Genomic DNA, 21,566 nt, shown 5'->3' with positions numbered 1-21,566 from the left:
TAGGGGGACAGGTGTGCATCCCTGCTCCATTCCCATTCTCTGCACCCACTGGAGCATCACAGGGGGATGGGAGCAGGGACATGCTGCCCCCTAAAGCCTTTTACCCTCTGAGCTGGGCTGCTTTGGGTGGTATGTGCCCATGCTGGCAAAGTGCTTGCATGCAGTTCATGTTGGTGGGACCTTTCCTGGGTGGACAGCGGCTGTACTGATGGGCATGCTTGCTTGGCGTGGCAGGGAAGGGAAAGGGGTACAGCAGGTCTGGCACTGGCAGCACTGCCAGCTTGCACCTCCCTGCCTGTGCTGTGGTGCCAGCACACCTCCAGGCAGGCAGTCGGCTGGAGGAGCGTGGCTCAGCCTGCTGAGACCTGTTGGCGTGTCCCTGGGTGAAGCAGATCTTACGCTGGTTCAGCAAACGCTCTGGCCCCAGGCAGATGGAGATGGTTGTGGTTTCCCCCTTTCCCCTCCCTTTCTCCTGGCAGAAGCCCATGGTTGGGGTGAGCTGTGCCTTGCTCACTGCAGTAGAATTTCTCCCCTTGGCATCACTTTCTGGCACGGAGATCCAAGGAGGGAGTGACTTGCCTGCGGCCTCCTCCTGCAAATGCAGCTGCTTGTTGCTCTGGGGAGCAGCTTCAGCTCCAGGTCCTGCCCAGGGCAGCAGGGCAGCAAGTTTTGGGCTCTGTGTGAGGCTTAAGCCAGCCCATCAGCATTGCTCCTGGAGGGCTGCACGAAGGAAGGGATGCTCTGGCAGTGCCTCCAGGTTGAATTTGCATTGGGTTCATCCTGAGGAAGGCTGTGGCTCGACTCTCTCCTCCCTGCCCTGGCTCTGGTTCCTGACAGGGAGGAGGTCAGGTAAACACAGCCCAGGCAGCTTCTCCCAGCAGTTAGCAAGAGAAAATGCTGCTGCTGGTAAAGCCAGTGCTGAGGTGCAAGTGTCTCTCTGCTTTTGCTGCTGGTCAGCTGGGTGATGCACGGAAGTCTGTGTACCTGCCCATTTCTCAGTTTCTCCACCTGCAAAGCTTTGGGATGTGCTTTGAGCCCCTATGCTGGGCTTACATCTCTACCATGGGCAGCACTGCTGCTGTGGCACCAGGAAGGGCTGTCTGGTGCCAGGTGGCTCTGGAGCCTGGCTGATGGCATCAGCTCAGTTCTGCTGCTGCTAACCAGCTGGGGTGGTGACACTGCCCTGCAGGGTCCCCAGCCTGTCCATCTGAACCTGTCTCTAGCTCAGACTGCATGTAAAGCTGCTTGTTAGCACTGTGCTTCCTGCTTCAGCACAGCAGCTGGAAAACCTCCATGACAGCTTGTCTTACACTGGGCAGCTGGAAGGAATTTCATCTGCTCTTCAGATGCCCTAAGCACACAGTTCTTCATCCAACCCTTCCCTCTGTTCCTCCTCCTCCACTTTCTGCAGTCCAGGGCTGTGGTGGGCTCTGATAGTTCTGAAAACATTTGGGACTGAGGCTGACCCTGTGTTGTCCCTGGGTAGGATAAGATACACAGGCAGGGAGCTGCCCCACTGGGACCAGGAGTGCAACTGGTACCAAAATGCTTCTTTGAGTGCCAGTAGCTTAAGCTATGTGCAGGTGTCCCTGTGATGGATGGCAGGTCTGGATCGTGTCCCCTTCCTGGAGTTCTGCAGGTGTCTTCATGTCCTTGCACCATGTGCAAGAAGGAACTTGCCATAGGCATCTGTGCTCAGTGGTGTCTGCAGTGTGGGATGCGTCTTGCCATGATTCCATGCCAGTGCTCTCGCTCGCTGGAGTGTCTGCAGCTGGGATCGAGGTCTGGCTGGGAGAATAGGCTCGTGTGGGAATATCTGGGGCTGGGACTGCCAGGCTGGTGTGGCCTGGGGTGCTGCAGGGGGTTTTACCATGCTGCAGCCATGTGCTCTGCCAGATGGGACTCGTGTTCCCTCGGAAATGTGTCGCTCCTGCTCCAGACGCTGGCTCCTGGCCAGCCCAGCCGTGCCGAAGTGGTGCAGTGGAGGTGGCACAGCTGAGGCAAACATGCTGGGGAGTGGAGCTGCTCACAGCTAAGGTGGAGTAGGTGCTGCTGAGTGCTACTCAGCGCTCTGCAGCCCTGGAATAAGAAAAATTGCTTGGAAATGCTCCAACCTGAAGGTTTTGGGGTTACCAAGGAGAGGTGTGAACGTGTGTGTACACTCCGTGCATTTACAGCAGCCTGCACAAGATTAAATGGCAAGTTTTTACGTGCTGGCAGTGGGCTTTGCCTTGCATGTCATGGGCACAGCAGTTTTCCTGGTCTTGCTGCTGGAGGGGTGGTGTCTGCGGGTGGTGGGAGCTGTTGGGTGATGGATCCTGGCCAGGAGCTGTGTGGAGCACCGTGTCGGTGAGGCACATATGCCGGGATGCAAACATGTATGCGAAAGAGATCCTGGCTGTCTAAATAATGTGAAATATTGACTAGCTCTCGCAGATGGTGCTCCACGTGCAGCTTTGGGGACTGAACTTCTCTTGTTCCCTCGTGCATTTTGGGTGTGATGTTGTTTTGGATGCTGGACTCTTGACAAACCTGTTGCTCGGTTGCTTTCGGTGGGACCGTTGAAATTTTGGGGAAGTTGATGGCTAATGGGGGTCTGAGGGGAAGGAAGGAAGGTTGCAGAGGGCTTGACTGGCTGCTTCAGACTCTGCTGATGACTTTTATTCGTTTTGTAAATGACGGCACCAACTGGGATGGATGCTGGTTCTGGCGGAGCGTTGCCGTTTGCAGTGCTGCGTAGGAGCCGTTAGGTGGCACTGTTGCAGAGGAGTCGCTGCCTGCAGCCAGGAGCTTGTGGTGTTGGCGCTGCTGTGGTGATTTGCGTCCGCTGATGAAATGCTGCTGATGATTGTTTGCGTTGCTGGGGGCTTCATTCTTGGAGGAGGCCCCCAGTGTGCAGGACATAATCCAGACCACTGGCAGCAGGGCCTTAGGGATGTGCTGCTTTCGTTTCAGCTTGTGGATGAGTGGCAGATTTTCTGCTGTGTTTTGCTTTCCTCTAGGATAAAATGCTGGGTTTGGATATGCAAAACTATGTTTTGTGTGAGCTGCTCGGGAAGACGCTTAACAGGATGCCCAGAGAGCTGGTAGAAGCCTCATCCCTGGAAACATTCAGGGTCAGGTTGGGTGGGGTCCTGAGCAGCCCTCTCTAGTAGAAGATGCCCCTGCTTCTGCAGGGGGGGGTTGGACTCTTACCTTTAAAAGTCCCTTCCAACCCAAATGATTCTATGATTTTATGCTCTTGTGTTTTCCCAAAGCCTGCAGCCGGAGCTGGGCAGCTGCAGCGGGGCTGGGCTATGTTGGCAAAGCCATGCTGGCAGGAGGATCTTATTGCTGCTGGGGAAGTGTGCTGGGGAGGGGGCAAGGGAGGGCCCTTGCCCACAGGTCGCTGTACTTGTGATAAAACAGCTTATCAGCCAGACGGGTCGGTCGTTCAGGCGCAGATTTAAGGCTCTGCTCAGAAAGCAGCACACACCCTGTGCAGTCATAGAATCATAGAACTGTTAGGGTTGGAAGGAATCTCAAGGATCATCTGGTTCCAACCCCTCTGACATGGGCAGGGACACCTCATACTAGATTTGCTTGCTCAGAGCCACATCCAGCCTGGCCTTAAAAACCTCCAGGGATGAGGCTTCCAACACGTCCCTGGGCAACCTGTTCCAGTGTCTCTCCACCCTCATGGGGAAGAATTTCTTCCTAACATCCAGTCTGAATCTACCCATTTCAATTTTTGTTCCATTCCTCCCAGTTCTATCACTACCTGACACCCTAAAAACTCCCTCCCCAGCTTCCTTGTAGGCCCTCTTAAGATACTGGAAGGCCACAATAAGGTCTCCTTGGAGCCTTCTCTTCTCCAGACTGAACAGCCCCAACTCTCTCAGTCTGTTTCCATAGCAGAGCAGCTCCAGCCCTCTGCCCATCCTTGTGGCCCTTCTCTGGGCACGTCCCAGCGTGTCCAGATCCACCCGCTTCAAAGCAAGAGCCCTGCAGAGATGCAAGGCCAAGCTGGGGGAGCTGCAATGGGGGATCTGTACCTGAAAGGGGGTCCCCAGGAAGTGTTCCCCCACCCTGGGCTGCTCATGGTGTGTGTCGCTGCTTGCGTCCTTGCAGGCGTCGTGCTTGGTGCGTGAGGGACTGACAGCCACAACAGTCTGTGCTCCTGCGGGGCTTGTTCCAAGGCAGCGGGCTGCTCGGGCTGAAACGTATTTCCCTCTTCTCTTCCCATTTTCTGCAGGCTTTTCCCATCTGCCCAATGGACTCTACCCCTCATACATTCCCCTGAGCCACCTGGAGCCCCCCAGTGCCGGCAGTCCTCTCCTGGCCCAGCTGGGTCAGCACAGCCTCTTTGAGTCACAGAAAGGTGAGTCTGGCTCGTGTGCCTTTCCCCTCTGTCACCCCTGGGTGCTTGCCCTGTTCTTTGGGCTCGCTTTGTCTGCTGGAGTTGCTGCATGCTGGGATGTTGAGGAACCCCCCTGAAGAGCAGGAGCCCCTTGGGGTTATCATCCAGGGATGTTTCCTGGTTTTAGCAGCACCAGGGTCTTGGATGTGGCGGTGCTAAAGGGAAGCCAGACTGGTCCCTTCTTGAAGCCCCCACATCACAAGGCTCAGCATGCATCTGAGACAGGGCTATCCTGTATCCCACCTAGTCTCTTCTGTCCTGGTCCTTCCTGGCCATGTCTAAGAAACCTTTGAAACCCATTCTGTCCCAGTTTGCCGCCTCTCACCTGCCTGTGTAGGACTGAAGGGGTAGGAAGCCCATGGTCATTTTGTTTGCTTCTGTTCTGCAGATGGGTTCTACCTGCCCAGCCATGCAGGCCAGTCCGCTTTGCACCCACAACCTCCCCTCTCAAGGACTGCAGGTAACCACACGTCGAGCACTTTGCTCCGGGAGAAGGACCTTGGGCAGCTGCACAAGAGCTCAAAAGAAGGCCTGAAAGACCCTGGTGGGAAGGAGCGGGCATGCCGAAGTGACCTGTCCCTGCCCTTTGCCAAGAAGGAGAGCAAGCCCAAGGAGGAGCCCCGGCCCCGCAGCGTGGTAGATCTCACACAGGACACCAAGCCTGACAGCGACCGGAAAGTGAGCGTGGTGGAGAAGGCGGCGAAGGTTGGCGAGCGCCTCTCGCCCTTCCTGGCCGAGCACATCCCGACCCGGGGTGTGGGAGAACCCAAGTCCAAGAACCCGCTGCAGAGCTCTTCCCTTAGTAACTGCAACGGCGGTGGGGACCCCATGCTGAAGGTGCTGGGTGCCGAGCAGGACCGCTGTGCCAAGGACCCCGCGCGGCACGATGAGAACATGAGGCCTTCTGCACATGCCCACGCCGAGCGGCTGAAGCGGGGGGAGCCCCTCCTGCCCTCCATGGGCGCTTTGCACGTCTCCTGCAGCTGCCCGTCCCCGCACCCCTCGCAGCCAGGCAAGATGACGCCGGCCACGACATTCCCTCCTCAGCCCGTCCATTCCAGCATGTACACCATCTTCCCGCCGGCCAAGGAGCTGGGGAGGGAGCACAAAGTCATCGCCCCCACCTTTGTGCCTTCGGTGGAAGCCTACGATGAGCGGAGCGGGCCCATCCAGATCGCCTCCCAGGCCCGTGACAACAAGGCCAAGGACAAGGAGCTTGGCAAGGTGGGGGTGCTGCAGTCGCCCACGGAACGGTGCATTGCAGATGCCTCCCGCACGCTCTTGTCCCAGGACTTCTCTTGCCACAGTGATGCCAAAAGGATGGAGGCTCTGAGGGAGAAGGGCTCAGTGATAAGGGCAAACTCCATGGCACTGAAGAGACAGGTCGCTTCGGAACCCTTCCTCAACCGGCCAGGGCTGGGCTCTCCGGAGAGCAGGGAGTTCCTGGCCTCCAAGGACTTGCTCAAACCCAGTCCAGAGGCAGAGCATCGCCCCTGCGAGCGGGACCGCTTCCAGCGATCCAGCTCCAAAGAAGCAGCAAAGGTCTATGGCACTTTGGACTCCTCCCGGCAGCACCTGGACCATGGTCAGCTGAAGCCGCCCGAGCAGAAGTGGAAGCCCTTTGATATGGGCAACTTTGCCACCACGCAGATGGCGGTGCTGGCCGCACAGCACAACCACGTCAGCCGGGCGGAGGAGGAAGCCAAGAAGGTCTACCTTGACCCCAGCGGCTTGCCACGGTCCTCGGTGGTGGGCTCGCGGGGTGCTGCAGACGTCCTCCACCCTGCTTCCCATGGTGAAGGCTCAGCCATGCAGAGCCTCATCAAGTACAGTGGCAGCTTTGCCAAGGAGACCACGTCCCGGCAGAGCTGCGGCAAGAAGAGCCCTTTTGGTGGCTTGGGCAACGTGAAGTTGGACTCATCGCAGCTTGGTGCCTCCAAAGTGCAGCAGCTGCTGTTGCAGCAGCCAGCAAAGCAACTGAAGAGGGACCCTGAGAGACCTGAGAGTGCCAAATCCTTTGGCCGTGAGAGCATTGGCTCCCAAGGCGAGGTGGAGGTGAGGCACTTGCCTGTTGGCATTGCTGTGGCCGTGGCCCGGCAGAAGGACAACAGCAGCAGCAGCAGCAAACTGGGAGCCAGCCTGGCAGACCGGGATCGCTCCCTGTCTCTCAGCAGCATCAAAGGTAGGTTCCCCAGAACTGTCTCAGGAAGTCTCTGCAGGATCTGTGCCCTAGAGAGAGCAGCCACTCAGTGCAGGCTGTGTGGCATGAGCTGAATTTGACATCCGCAGCTCCTTTTGCCTGCCCTTCCTTCCCAGCCAAGGGCAAGTTGTAAAGTGCAAGACTTCACAAAGAGAGTTCCCCTTTCCCATCTTCGTCTCTGAGGACAACTCCTCTCCATGTATTTGATCCCAGTTAGCAAAGGGAGTGACAGAGGAACCCCTGAATCCACCTTTCTGATGGTGTTTTTAATTGCAGGGAATTGATTTAAGCCCTGGTGCTGGCAGGAGGGGGATGGCTCTGGTGAGCGTTTTTGTGCTCTCCTTGGCTTGTGTAGCAAGATGACATCTGGGGACTGCCCATCCTGGGGAGGGCTGAGCTCTGGTGTTCCAAGGAGCAATGCCAGTGCAAGTGCCTGGTGAGCAACGCTTGGCTTTGCATCTTTAGCCTTCACCATTTCCATTTTTCTGCCTTTGCCCTCCACTCCCAAACCTCAGCAGCCAGAGGCAGTTTCTCCCAGCCAGGCAGCTCCTCTCTCCCTGTTCCCATCGCCCTCCCTATGGCCAGGAGGGAGCCGACTGAGGACCCTCATGGGCAGCACAGGGAGCTGTTTGTTCAGCCCTTCAGTCGTCCCAGACCCTCCCAGCTTGCATTAAATGTAATTTACTGAGCCGAACTAAAAGGCTGCAAACAAGGGTTGAATTCTGGCAGGCCTGCAGGCTGGTTGCTAGGTGATGCAGTTGGCTTTCAGACAGAAAACAAGACTGCTTTTCTCCTCCTCTCGCCCCCCAAATGCTGTCCCCCCTCCCTCCCCTCCCCACTTTGTGTGCCAGGAGATATTCGTCTAATAACATTAGCTTGCTTGCGCTGAGTGGACGGTGCTTGAATGTTTAGACCTTTTAAGAAGGAGAAAGCAGGCTTTAGTTGGCTAATCTGTAGTATTTGGCAAGTAAAAGGCAAGTATTTAGTGCTGGGCATTGGTTGTCAAGGAGACAGCCCTAAGCCTTTCCTCCATGCATAACTGATTGAATTTTTCTATGCGGGCCGTGCGTCATGTTCATATAGAGAGACAAAATGATCATTCAGTGTCCGGACAATCATCAGTCTGTACAGAAGAGGGACTGGGCCAGTCGGTGGGGTGGGGGCTAGGCAGGAATTAGAGGAGTAAGAAAAGTGTGTGTGTGTGTTTGGGTGAGGGATGAGAAAATGATGATAAAAGCAGGCTATAAATAACGGAGTGAGAGTAATGCGGATGGGAGAGGGAGGAAAGGAGGTGAAATAACAAAATAATGTATTTCTAAGAAAAGGCTGGAGGAGGGTGGCAGCTCACCTTGTGCCAAGGAAGGAGGTGGGGGGTGGTGCTGTGAGCTCCACAAGGGCTTGTTCCGTGTGGCTGCCCCTGAAGAGGCAGTTGGGCTTCATTTGGGGAAATCAAATAAGGAAAAGAGGCTGCAAGGGGGGAAATCATAGGCTGGGGGGTGGAAGGGAGTTTTTCAGTGAGTGGGGATGCTGGCAGAGAGGCAGGGAGGGATATTGGGGCTCCAGAGGGATTTTTGACCCCCTGTGCATCGTTCCATGGAGGCTGTGTAGCTTGAATGAGCCCCAAAAGCTGTGTGGGGCATCATGCTGTGAGTCAGGGAGGGACTGGCTGGGGACAGCCACTGCATGCCATGTCCTGGCAGGGTGCAAGGGCAATGCAGTGACCCTGGAAAGTCCTTTGGGAGGGAGAGGTGTTGTGCCAGGTTTTAAAGCAACTCTGCTCTCTTGCCTGAAGCCTGTGGAAGGAGCCTTGGGAAGAGGAGCTGGGTGAGATGTTGTCTTGTTCCTGGATTCCATCTGACAGTAAAAGCTGAGGGAATTGGAGACTTGACAGCAAAAAAACCCCATGGGCTGTCCAGGTTTGTGGCAATACACAGTGGAGCCCTTCTTCAAAAACCTTCCTGTCAGCTGAGTAGACTTGATATTCTGAGATGCTTTCCTGTGTGCCAAACCTTATCCAGACAGGAGAGCGAGGACCCTGGCAAGGGCTGTCCCAGGAAGCCAGGGTGCAGCCGTGCAAAGCCGTGCCATGCTGGTGAGCCCTGTAGGGTGCAGAACATTGCTCAGACATGGAAGCAAAGAGGGAAAGCAAACACCTTCCTCCTGGCCCCTTAGGCTGGCCAGCTGGTCACTGCAAGCAGCAGGGCTGAGATTTAGGATTGGATCTTGTCACCAAAGCACAACATGGAGAGAGGCAGTGGGGGGGTGTAGAAAAAATGCACGTGCAAGAAAGAAGGTAGGGAAAAGCAAGCCTGAGGGCAGGCAGCTGTGGGAGAGGCTTTGGATGAAGTAAGAGGAGGGTGGCTCCAGTACCTGGTCCTGGCAGTGCTGAGCAAGGTGCTGCTCTTCACTCCTGTGAAGGTGCTTCCTAACCTCTCACAGGCACAGTTCCTGCTGTGCCAGGCTGTATTTGCACGAGCTGTTCTGACTCTGGACAGGCCATTTCTCCAGCTAAACATCCAGACCCCGTTTTTGGACTCTTGTCCTTATCTGTCATATGTGTCCCTCCCTCACCAGCCCCTTTCTTGTTGCATGGCTCAGGGCGAGGATTCAATTTCCCTCTAACAGTTTGGTTGCAGAGCAGAGCACACTGGTTGTGAGGGTCTGCAGTGCCAGTTCTGCCTGTTGCAGACATACCCAGGGCTCCCAGGCTGCCTTACAAGAGCAGAAGGTGCTGCAGAAGGTGCAGAGATAAAATCCCCACCCTGTGAGATGTACTAAGTAGGGCTGTGTGGTGTGATGCAGGGATTTAGCTGGACTTCATCTCCTTCTGAGGTGGGAGATCTGGCCTTCAGCAAAAATGGTCCCTTTGGTCCTGTTGCTCCCAGGCTGATGGTTGTCCCGTTCTGGGAGACTGGCCTAGCCTGCAGAGTGGGTGCCTTGGTGGTTTGGAGACACAGTCCTCAAACCACCTGCACGTGGGCGCTACTAGAAGCTACCTTAGTGAGAGTACCTTGGTCAGCCTTGCTTTAGGACTTGAACTTGATACAGGCTTGGGAACATCTTTGGGTGTGCTGTCTCCCAGGGTACTGCCTCTCCATGCCCAGAGGAGAGGGGAAGGCTTTCCCCAGACTGCTTCTTGTGTCTGGTGATGGTGCTGGGTTGTCTTGTAGGGCATGGACGCTCAGAAGATGACTGTGGGGATGAGAGGAGCCGCCACCGGGACAGCCACCTCCTGGCAGGGCGCTTGGAGCGGGATCAGGAGAAACTACTCAGGTGAGGATGGGAGGGAGATGACCTCTCTTGCCACAGTGCCACATGTCCTGCTCAGGGACAGCCTGTTTGGAGAAAGGGACAGGGTTGCATCCATGCCAGTCTAGCTGCTGGCACCAGCCTTGCTGGAGAGGAATTAAGATTGTATAGAAATAGACAGAAGCCACCAGGATGCAGTCCCATGCAGCCTGCTCTGGGTGAACCTGTGTTAGCAGGTTGATGGTAATGTCCAGAGCTCCCTTCCAGCCCCCACCATTCTCTGATTCTGAGTGGGCTACCAAGGGCTTATAGGCAGATCCTGAATCCACAGCAGAGCAACTGTGTTTGACTACTGCAAATCCATACCTGCTCCAAAGGGCTGGAGAAATGAGATGTTTTGTTGTGGGCATGCTGTTAAGCACCTCCCTCACGGCTCTGCTTGAGCATCTGACCCTGGTTTGCAAGCACACTTGTTCTGCAGGCTGGTCCCTACCCCCAGGCTCCTCCAACCATGTGGTGACCTGCAGCACTTGGACCATCTCTCACGCTCCCTCTTGCCTCCTCCCTCCCCAGAGAGAGCAAGGAGCTGGCGGATTTTGCCCGGATACACCCTTCTGGCTGCGCCACGAACGGTTTGAACTCCAACCTGATGGTGACGGGAGGCCCAGGCCTGGCGGGCTCTGGGCGCTGGTCTGCAGACCCATCTTCACACCTGGCAGCCCACCCCTGGCTCCCCAGGACAGGGAGCCCCTCCATGTGGCTGGCCAGCCATCCCTATGGTGAGTGCCCCAGCGGTGTGTGCGTGGCATGCCCGCACCCATGCAGTCCAGGGAGAGGTGGTGCTGAGTGCCCAATGAGGCTCCTGTCTGATCACAGTGGAAGGGAGGTACTTTGGAGCAATCCAGTGGCAGACAGCTTCTCATGTGGGCACGTGTTGTCTGCATCCCTTGAGTTGTGACTGTGTCTTTCTTCTTCCAGGACTTGGTCACCCTTCCCTGCACCAGGGCATGACTCCAGGCTTCCCCCCTGCCATGGGGGGAGCAATCCCTTCTGCCTACCAGTTTGCCAGAGACCCACAGTCAGGGCAGCTTGTTGTGATCCCCAGCGAGCACTTGCCACACTTTGGTAAGGATGTGAGTGTATCCCTGAGGACCGTGCTTTGACAGCTGTGGATGAAACAGGCTTTGAAGGGGACTAGATAGAGACAGCAGCGTTCATAGCTCTGGGGTCCAGCAGCCACAGCTCTAGTGTAGATGTGAGCTGACCTCCTTAGGTGTGCTTCAGAGAAGGAAGTGTTTAATCTTCAGCAGTGGCTCCTGATTCCCAGCATGGCCCTGTAGAATTTGAGTCCTTGGCTGGGTGAATGTACTCATGGGCTCAGCCAGGGCCAGTCAAACCAAGGGTGCCAAGAGAGCAAAGTGAGTCAGACAGCCCCAGGACCCACGGGGTGGTGGGAGTGGTACCGCTAAAGGGAAGCCAGCATGTTTCCCCTCTGCATTTCTGGTTGCATTTCTGCCCAGCCCAGTGTTTGGCATCCCCCACTCTGGGAATGAGGTAGAGACACTTGAATGATTCTGAATGCTTGAGCCATTCCCATCCTGCTGACTGCATCTCTGCTCATTCCCTAGCGGAGCTGATGGACAGGGCACCCCCACTGTGGCCTGCCATGTACCCCCCGACCAGGAGCTCCCTCCAGCATGCTCACCAGCTCCAGCTCCTCTCTCATCAGCAGCTGCTGCGGCAGCATGAGCTGTACATCCTGCAGCAGCAAGCAGCCCATGCCATGGAGCTTCAGAGGAGTGCCCAGCTTGTGGTAGGTGTTCAGAAGCTTCTTGTTTGGATGTGAAACAAGTCTGAAGTTGGGGTGTGGGGAAAAGCAGCTGTGCCAGTGTGGCAAGTGTGTCTAAAGGGTATGGATACATTGAGTGATCCTACCCTGGTCTCTGGGATAGGAGGCATTTGGTGAATCCTGCACAGATAGGGTGGGTTTTGGTGTAAAGCCATTGAGCAGTGTGCAGGGGATCTGCCCAGCAGCAGTTTGGTTCCTTCCTTAGGGATGTCTCAGTGTAGTTGAATGGGGTCATCCCTGGTCACCTCCTGAGTGGCTCAGTGAAGCAGCTGCAGTGCTGGAGGCAATCACACTGCATCCTGGAGCCAGCTCCCACTCATCAAACCATCTTGGAAGTCGTGAGCTTTCATTTGGGTGTTTTTACACCCCTTTAATTTTTATAGTGGTCATCTGGTTTTCAGCCTTCATTTTACATTGGTGCTTGCTGGGCTGGAGGCTTAGAAATAGAAATGGTTTGTTCTGGTTGCAAGTGAAAGCTTAATCACCCCTCATACGTCTCCTGGAGCTGGGAACTGGTAAAGAAGGCTAATCACAGATGAGTGCCTCCCTCCATGAGCTTGGTCTTAAAATGGTGTTGCACTGGGGAATGTCCACCTTACTGCAGTGCACATTTGCTAAGACCATGTCTTGGTCTTGCTTGCTGGTAGGTCTGTGCCTTTTTTTCCAGGAGAAGCAGAGATGCCATGCTGAGTTTTGCTCTGTCCTTGTTGTAGGAGAGATTGAAGGCAAGTGAGCAGCGTGTGGATATGGAAGAGAAGGTGACAAAAAGGAGCCTGGACAGTGCCAAATCAGGCCTTTCCTCCTCTGCCCCGGGACTGGTGCACCGAAAACCACCTGTGCTGTCTCCCAGCGCCTCCACGTCCTACAGCAAGTCTGTGAGTCCACCTCCCCTCTCTCCCAGGGCTTCACCCGTGTCTGTGCTCAAAGCTGAGGTGATCCAAAAGATGGAGGAGCCACCTTCGCAGCCAGCCTACTCCTACCCTGCCACCCCCAGCTCCCATCCTTCCAGCCCACCCCCTGCCTCTCCACCCCCTGCCCCTGCCATCCCTCCAAAGGAAGAGGCACCCGAGACCGTGGAGAAGAAAGACCTGGAGCTGGAAAAAGAAGCTGCTGGTCCGTATCAGGCCTTATTCCCAGGTAAGAGAGCCCTGCTTTGACAGAGTCCTGTTGTGTTTGTGCCTGCCTCCCTTTTTCTCCTCGTCTCTTTCCTGCTTCCATCCCTTTCCCTTAGAGAAAACCATGTAGCTCCTCTGAAAGGCAGGGTAGAGGCAAAGAGCAGGAGTGGTGTGACGGACTGACATCAGTGCCTGGGTCATAGGGGCACCTGGGGCTGCAGGCTGTCTTCTTCCCTTGGGTTGAGCCTGGGTTGGTTCCTTCAGGGCTGAAGTCTCAGTGGGAGGAAGATGCAAGAAGCACATCTCTCTCCAGTTGCTGGAAAAGTGCAGAAGGCATCTCTAGGGTACTGCTGCCAGTGGCAGCTTGGCCGGGAGAGAGGTGCCCAAAAGAAGCTACTGCTTGAGAATGGGAAGATAAGAGAGATGGTGGAAGAAAAGGGAATCCATCTCTGTGCCTTAGTGAGAGAGAAGGAGCTTTGGAGGCCCAGCCATTACACAGCTTGTCCCTTCTGATATTTTGCAGAGATCCCCCCAGGATATCCATTCCAGTCCCTGCCTCCCTCCTTTGGAAGACATTATCCCTACCTCCTCCAGCCCACTGCAGCATCTGATGCGGATGGCCTGGCTCCTGACGTCCCCCTGCCTGCTGAAGGCTCTGAGCACATGGAGCTTTCCCCAGAGGTCAAGCCCATCCACCTGTCTCCATCCAAAATGCTGGAACCCATCCAATCAACAGCAGAAGAGGAGTCTTTGGAAGAGAGGGTGAAAGCAGAGGTGCAAATGGAGGAAAGCCCAGAAGGCATCTGTGAGCAGGACATGGGGACTCTGAACATCACGGCCTCTGCAGCTGTCCCAGTGCAGAATGTGGACAACTGCAATCTCCTGTTGCATCAAGGTGAAACCCTGGGTGCTATGGAGCAGGACCAGGAAGACCTCCAGAGCTGCCCGCCTCCTTACCAGGTTGTGCCCTGCCCTGCAGAAGCAGAGCCTCAGGCAGAGACAAGGAGTGGAGCAGAAGCCTGCTCCATGCATATGGACTACGAGGGTTCACTTGTGCATGCAGAGAATGAGCCACCTGAGATGGACCTGACACCCCAGCGGGAGGAGGCCTCTGTAGCCATGGATCTGCAGAGTGCTGATGTGCCCCGGGGAGGGGATTTTCCCAACCTGCCCACTGAGGAAGGGGAGCAGGAGCCAGAGATCCCTTCTTACACAGAAGAGGCAATTTCTTGCCAAATCCCAGCTCTGGACATCAAACCGGGTGACCCGCTTGCTGGGATGAATGCTTTGGTGGCTGCCACAGAAATGCCTCAAGCTTGTTCCTTGTTGACTACCACCAGTATCACTCCTTCCCAGATGAAGGTGGAGGTGTTACCTGACCAGGCTTTGGAGCACTCCTTCCTGCAAGGGATCACTTTGTTGAGTGAAATTGCAGAAATGGAGCTGGAGAAACGGAAGCAAGAAATGCAAAGTAGGTTGTTGGGTGCAGAGTCTGGCCAGCTTTGGGCAGGTTGGGTCTCCCTGCATATGGTCTCTTGTGTGGGCAGAGGAGCAGAGGCACAGGGTGGGATCTCTTGCAACCTCAGGCAGTGAGGAGAGCACTGCCATGACTTGCAGGAGTGGCTGGTACTTTGGATGGGGCTGGGGCAGGGTTTTTGTTGCAGTAGGCTGAGGTACGTGTGGCTTTTGTACTGCTCTCCCCTTCCCAAGGCCCTCACCATGTCTAGACAGTTTGTGGTATGCGTAGCGGAAACGGAGCCCCACTTGCCGAGAGCTGCCAGGGTAACACCCTCTGGCAGGCACTGAGTCTACAGTCTGTCGGGGTTTGGCACAAGGGGCCCCAGTAGCTCCAGATGATGCTTTCCAAGAGCTTGGCAGGTCCTGAAAAGATCTCACCTTCCAGTAACTTCCTGAGGCGAGACGTGATGGGAACTGCCAGTTGCACCATGGCTGGGTACAACATGAGAGCTCAAGTCAAGGCCAAGGGTGGCTGGGACGCTCCTTGAGCTGCCATGGTCCAGAAAGGGACATCAGTGTCTCCTTGTGCCTGCTGGAAGAGCAAGCTTGGAAGGTGAACCCCTATAGACTTTATTTTTTTTTCTGTCCTTCACAGCAGGTCCAGAGAGTTTCCCTGTCCGGCCAACACTGGAGAGTTTGCTGGCTGCCAGCACCCACATGCTCATGGAAGTACTTTCCACTCCCTTCATGGAAAGTCTGAAAACCATCCGGCTGCCTCGAGAGCTGAATCCCAACAAAAAGTACAGCTGGATGCAGAAGAAAGATGAACCTGTAAGTAGCTCTTAGTGTGGTGGAGCCTGCGAAGCCGCAGCACATGCCCTCCCCACCGCCTGCTCTTCAGCCCCAGGTTGCCATGGGCCCCTGCTGCCCTTCTGCTCATGTTTGTAGCTGGGCAGGAGGCCGTGTGGGGCGATTTAGCTTCCTCCCTTGCTTTGGGAATCAACACTGTTGAGTTCAGCAGGACCCTTGCCAGCCCTAGAAGTGATGTTGGTAATACAAAGCCAGCAAGAACTCCTGCCTTAGTGCTTTCACAGGGAGGGATAAAAAAAGATAGTGGCAGGAGGGTTCTTCCTTGTTTTTAGCTTTGCTGACTCTTCCCCATGGGAGAGACTGACAAATTATTTTGTACCCAGCAACTAAGTGTTCCAAGTCAAGGAATATTTTGACGTGTCTTTTTAAATAAGGGGCAAGAGACTCCATGGGTATACTTTATTCTTCAGGTTCTTTCCCAGGGTTGCTCTACCTCAAAGCTGATACCATCCCATGCATAAGCCACAGAACATCTTCACTCAGCTGGTTTTGCTTGGGTACTGCTGTGCTTCCTAGAATGATTTGGGTTGAAAGGGACCTTTAAAGATCGTCTAGTTCACAGCCCCTGCAGTGAGCAGGGACATCTTCAACTAGGTCAAGTGCTCATTGTGGGCAAGGGTGCTCTGCTCCACTGTAAGCATGGAGGGTGTCTCTGCTGGGCTGCAGATCTTGGCCCATCACAGGTCATCCCAGGTGCGCACCACACTAGTCTAGATGAGGGTCTGGACACATCCTGACCTTCTCACCCCCTCTTGCCTCCCCACCCTAGATGTACTCCATCAAGTCGGCCATCGAGAACATGGATGCGATGGAGCTGGACTACAGGATGAGGCTGGCGGAGCTGCAGCGGCGCTACAAGGAGAAGCAGCGGGAGCTGGTGAAGCTGCAGCGCCGCAGGGACTCCGAGTAAGTCACTGGCTGCTCACTTGGTCTGTGGTTTTTTTTCCTTCAGCTGGGTACTTTCACTGCTTCTCAGTCCAGGAGAGACAGCAGCCCTCCATCTCTCCCTGTCTCCTCTCCTCTTCTTCTGGTACATCCCGCCAGAGCTTTGCACAACACACTCCTAGGCTGTGTGACGAGACAACCTGGTCACTGGTGAATGCGGCTGGGAGGCCGTGGTAGAGTCAACCTTGGCTTCAGCAGCTCAGTTTAGCAGTTTGGTGGCAGGCGAAGGTTCTGGGTTGCCTCCCGTTCTTGCTTGCTTTCTTTTATTTTTTTTTCCTTTTTCTACTTTTTGTATTTATTTGCCTTTTATTTTTTTAATTTTATTTTAATTTTTCTCTGTTTGTTTTGCTTTTTTGGTTGCAAGATCTTTTTTTTTTCCTTTTTCCTTGCTTTGCTTTTTGATTTCTTTTTGTTGCCTTGGTTAACAGTGAAGCGTGTGGTTTTTTTAAAGGGAAAAGCATGACGAGAAAAGTAGAAGCTTGGCGAGAAGAGGCCCTGGAAGGCCCAGGAAGAGGAAACTTGGATCAAGCGCTCTGTCACCCATTAAGGAGAGAGGGAAGAGTGACAGCAAGAGTGGAAAGTAAGGCTGGAATTTGGGGAAGACGGGCAAACAATGGCAGGGTCGCTGCACCAGGGTCTCACTTGGGGAGAGCATCTCGGATGCAGTGGGGGCTCACCGTGGTGTTGCATTGGCAGGCCAGGCTCTGGCAGCCTGTGAGCTTACCGAGAGTGTGTCCTGCCAGTGGGAATGCGGTGCCAGCCTCCTCCCTCCCTGCTGGTAGAGCATGTGTCTGTGGTGCTGGGTGCGAGTAGGACAGGCTGAGTTGAGCAGCAGTGAGGTGATAGGAAGCAGCTGGCTGGGCAGGGACCTGGAGGTGAGCTCTTGGTGCCGGGGAGTGTGTCTGCGGGAGAGCGGACCGTGCAAGCGGATGTTGCAGAGCTGGTTGCAGGGATGTTGGTGTCAGAACCTGGAAGGACACTGCTGTGCCAGGTTATCTACTTTGTAGGACTTCCTCCTGTGTTTCTGCTCTTTGTCTCTGTTCCCTTAATCAGTGGGAGCTGGTTTCACCTGACTTGTCTCTTTCAGGTATGTGGGTCTTTCTGTCTTCTGCTTTTTTCTTTTGCGAGTTCAGCTAGCTGCTCTTGTTTGGATGCCTGGATCCCACCATCATTTGTCATCTAACCATCTTTAGATGGTTAAATCTCTCCAATGGGAAGGCACCTCCAAGCTGACTTCTCCATGTGCTGCATATTTTTGCAAATGCCCTTTCAAGAGAACAAATCAGAGTCAGGTGTCCAGCTCCCACTGACCATGCGCTTCTGAAACTCTGTCCTCTTGGTGGCTCTGTGTTTTGCTCTTTGTGTTTGGATGGCTGGACAAGGCTGGAGGAATCTAGAGGTGGCTGGAGTTGTGCATGGGTGTGTGCATGCTCGTGGTGCGTGTGCATGTCCCTGCTTCACAGGAATGCTTGGGCAGCCTCGTGTAGGATGTGGAGATACAACCTCAGCCAACATCCAGGACTTGAGGTGTTGGTTTAGCTGTCTGCGGAGGTCAGCGGAGAGGATGGAAGGGAGGAGAAGTGCCTGGAAGATGAGGAGGCTGCTCAGGTGTCAGTGGCTTTGTGGTGGTGATATGACCTGGGCCAGCAGGTTTTAGTGTGAAGGAGATGGCTTATGAGAGCTTTTGGTGGAGGCTTGGTAGAGGTCTTGAGGTGTTTACTGACCATCCGTTGGGTAGTTACTGGAGGCAGCTGGAGAGCAATGAAAGATGTGCTTTAGTCTCACCTATTTCATTTTTTTGATTTTTTTAATAAGTTACTTATTCACTCTCTCCCTTTCCCCCAAATCCCAAAGCAGGACTGAAGATGTAGGTCACAAATGCCTCTCACATAAGGGCCAGGCTTGTAAAGCACATTGCCCGCTTCGAGCAAGCCAGTTCCTACACTGCCCTTGTCCCTCCATGTCACCTTGTGTGGCAGTTTATTACCATCTCCTTGCTCTAAGCAACCAGAGCAAGTGTCTGGGCAGTGAAACACCTCCCTGGGCCCCAGGAATCTCTCTGCACCTACAGAGTCCATGAAAGTAGAGGTGGGGAAAGACCTACGGTGCCAGCTCAGCTGTCTGTGCTTCCCTCTGCTGCTCTGTGTCAAATCAGGCACTTTTGGGTGGCACCAAATAAACTTCCTTTCAGAGACCACCTTGCAAGGTGTCTGACTTCAGGCACCCTCGTCTGTGCTGGTGGCCAAGAGTGTGCAAGATGGAATCCTTGGCTCTCCTGTTTGGTGGAAAACCTTGTCCACAGTGCTGTCACTTCGCAGTGGCCTTGGCTCCCACTGAGGATCCGCACTGTCCTAGGAAGCATTTAACCTCACTTTTGAGCTTGATGGGGATCACAAGGAGGAAAGCCCCCCCACCTTGACCCATCCTGTCCTTGGCTTGCAGACTGAGCAAGTCCTTGTTGCTCTCTGAAGACTCTGAGACTGGTGAGGGCATGAAGAAGAGGCACAAAGGGGCTCTCCCGGAAGAGGAGGAGGATCTGGAGAGCAGCAGTGGCAAGATGAAAGGGAGGAACCAGAGCTGGGAAGAGCATGATGCGGCTCCCAGCTTCTCAAACGAGGTCAGTGTCCTTGTGGGGAACATGGAGCCATGGGCCAGATGCACATCTCTTTCCTGCTTTGATAGTGTTGACTTGCACTGGATAACTACTGCTGATTTTAGAGCATCTGCTTTCAGTTCATGTGGGTTTGGAAGCTCCTCATGAGAGGACTGTCTGTGCAGCAGGGGAGTGTTTGCAAAGGCTAACGCTGGCTTATGGAGGTTGAACCTCTTTGGTAGGCAGTGGAGAGCCTCCAAGCCAACCAGAGCATTGCAGTGTTGCACTAGCTCTGTATCCAGAGTAATGCTTGCCTTACCCCTTTGCCTGATGAGATAGTGGAGGGGAATGGATTTCCTGAAGCAAGGGAGGAAAGGGAGCACAACCTTGCTATTTTAAATGCAGGGTTTTCTTCTGCTCCTGTTGAGGCAATGAGATATTTACTGGAGCTTTAAGCTGCTGATGAAATCCAAAATGCATGCAGGCAGAGTCCTGAGTTACAGCTGCTGTTATCTGGCTGTAGCACATGTAAAGTATATTTGCTCTTTTTCAAGAAGCAAGAAAATACTGAAAAGGATATAACAGCTGTAATGCAGTGCTGCTGATGCTCTTGCTGAGAGGTATTTGGGTCTTTTAGGCATCCCAACCTCTGGAGCTAGTTGATTATGTGGAAATCCTTATTTATTTGGCTGGGGTTTTGGGTAAAAAAGACTTTTTAATCCTCATGATTTAGAGTAAAGCTTGTAAAACCAACTCAAACCTATCCTAAAAACCAGAAGGTGGTAAGGAAAAAGAACTCCAAAACATGCTGCTTGATGGAACTTACTTCTTTTGGAAGAAAATTCAATTTTTTTCTAAGTTAAGCTTGTGATTTCCTAGTGCTCAATAAGGGTGAAGCCATGCTGTTTCCTGATGTCTTCCTCTTCTTCCTCCCTAGAGCCACGGTGGGTTATGGCAACTGGGGCTTAAGACAATAATTTTGAGGCCTTATTAAGTAATGTGTGTGAGAGATCAGTTTGAGGGCTAGTAAAATCCCTCAGGTCTGCCATGGTATTTTGTCTGTATTCACCTGTGTGTCTTCCTTTCACCTCGGCAGTTAAAGCTCAAAAAGAAGAAGGTGCCATCAGATCAGGAGCAGCTGGCCAGCAAGCTTGACAAGGCCCTGTCACTCACCAAACAAGACAAGCTGAAATCCCCCTTCAAGTTTGCTGACAGCTCTGGGGGAAAGCCGAAAACTAGTGGAGGTGGAAGCAGGTATCTTCCACCCCACGAGGCTCTGCCGAGCAAGGAGGAGAAGAAAAGCATGGCCAAGAACCTGGGCCTGTCGCTGAAAACCACCAAGGAAGGTAAAAACAAAGTGGCTGCCAAAATGAAGAAGATGGAGGTGGGGTTGAAAGTCAAAAACCAGCTGAAGGTTTCCCATTCACCAGCAATATCTGAAGTTAGCAGCTACTCCTATAGTAAGTAACTCCTCATTTGTTTCTTCTTACAGTGTAACATGTTGCGGGTAGAGGGGGGGCTTGTGGTGGTGGTTTCTGGGTCTTGGAGATGAATCTGGTTTTGCTCATGAGTGGAAAGGTGGCTAATCAATGCTGTTGCATATTTGGGATCAGCATGAGTTGTCCCTCCAACTTGCTGTCTGAGAGGTAGCCAGTATCAGTGTGTCTCTTGCTGGCCTGTGGTCAATGAGGAAAAATGGTTTAAAAAAGAAGTTGCCCCACGTTCTTGCTTTTGGTAGGAACAGACACACTCTCCTTCTACCTGTCAGGTGAGAACTCACAGTCTCTGCTTCAGGAGGGGGTTAACAATTGACTTTTGAAGTCCTTGTCGAGTTGTGTGGAATTGGCTTTACTATTATGCCATGGAGTCAGTTGGAGACAAAGCCTGCCAGAGGGCACTGATGTTCATGAGCATTTTCCTGCCCTTCAGTGTTGTGGCTTGGTTCCTGGCTCACTGTGCTCAGCCTTCCCATCTGTCTCATCAACATTTGTCTCCACCCCAGCATCCTGTGTAATGATTGCCATGTCTGAACCCAAAGTGCACCTGAGGCAAAGGCTCCTGCCACCGAGCAGAGCTAGGGACCCCTATAGCAGAAGGACAAGTCTGAACTGCAGGTGGTGTCAGGAAGACAGCAGAACCAGAGGTGGAAGAATCTTCAATGGTTCAGGCAGACAGTGGGGCAGAGATCATGTGAGGGACATGGAGTTTATGGTCTAAGGTCTGGTTGCATAATTGCCTTAGCTCACTTGCATGCACATCTCTTCCTGGGCTTGCAGCTATTCAAGCCCTTGTGGGGCGTTTGTGTGCATAGCAAATACATTTCTCGGCGCTAAACCAGCTTAGAAATGTCACTGATGGGGAAGATGATGAGCTAGGGATTCTCCAATGGAACAAATGTTTGGCATGAAATGAGCCATTTACATGGCCAAATAGGAGCTCTTGTGTCCAATGGACTTGAACACAGCCTTTGGCTGATCATGCTGTGTACACCACCCAACAGTTCTGTTCTTGATTCTGCTTCGCACCCCCGGGCAGACGCATGGCTCCTAAACTCTGGAGCTAGCGGGAAGAAGAGGCAAGGGCTGTTGCCAGAGCTAAAAGCTTTGGCTCATGGCAGAGGGAGATTTTTGCGGTGCCCTTGCACTTAGTACTATTGCTTCCAAACAAAAAACTCCCTTCTGGACCCGAAGGAGCTCGTATCTGAGCCCTCTCCTCTCCAGCAAGTCTCCTAGTGGATCCTTTGCCAGCTCAGGAGGTTTGTTGTCACTGAAGAACTGACTCTGAAATGGCTCAGCTTTGGTGTGTGGTTTCTCAGCTGTGTGCAGGTTCAAAGAAAGGGCTTTAGCCTGTCGTTTGGTCATTCAGGCGTGATGGATTTGGGGAGGCAG

General features: G+C 53.8%; 1 protein-coding gene across 1 annotated transcript in view; it reads left to right on the top strand.

Annotated features, from left to right (window-relative positions):
- Nucleotides 1-21,566, top strand: part of TNRC18 (trinucleotide repeat containing 18) — a 56,955-nt gene that overhangs the window by 13,755 nt on the left and 21,634 nt on the right. The window contains exons 2-14 of the mRNA XM_054390810.1: nucleotides 4,235-4,360; nucleotides 4,788-6,581; nucleotides 9,770-9,872; nucleotides 10,422-10,627; nucleotides 10,827-10,973; nucleotides 11,477-11,661; nucleotides 12,411-12,834; nucleotides 13,336-14,283; nucleotides 14,926-15,101; nucleotides 15,910-16,046; nucleotides 16,537-16,665; nucleotides 18,528-18,708; nucleotides 19,775-20,138. Of these exons, the coding sequence (XP_054246785.1) occupies nucleotides 4,235-4,360; nucleotides 4,788-6,581; nucleotides 9,770-9,872; nucleotides 10,422-10,627; nucleotides 10,827-10,973; nucleotides 11,477-11,661; nucleotides 12,411-12,834; nucleotides 13,336-14,283; nucleotides 14,926-15,101; nucleotides 15,910-16,046; nucleotides 16,537-16,665; nucleotides 18,528-18,708; nucleotides 19,775-20,138 (4,920 nt within the window). The remainder of the gene's footprint in view (nucleotides 1-4,234; nucleotides 4,361-4,787; nucleotides 6,582-9,769; nucleotides 9,873-10,421; nucleotides 10,628-10,826; nucleotides 10,974-11,476; nucleotides 11,662-12,410; nucleotides 12,835-13,335; nucleotides 14,284-14,925; nucleotides 15,102-15,909; nucleotides 16,047-16,536; nucleotides 16,666-18,527; nucleotides 18,709-19,774; nucleotides 20,139-21,566) is intronic.

The sequence above is a fragment of the Indicator indicator genome, chromosome 22, assembly GCF_027791375.1.
Source record: "Indicator indicator isolate 239-I01 chromosome 22, UM_Iind_1.1, whole genome shotgun sequence".
NCBI classification, from domain to species: domain Eukaryota; kingdom Metazoa; phylum Chordata; class Aves; order Piciformes; family Indicatoridae; genus Indicator; species Indicator indicator.
Note: the sequence above shows the minus strand (reverse complement) of the source record. Positions and strands in the feature narration are given on the sequence as shown.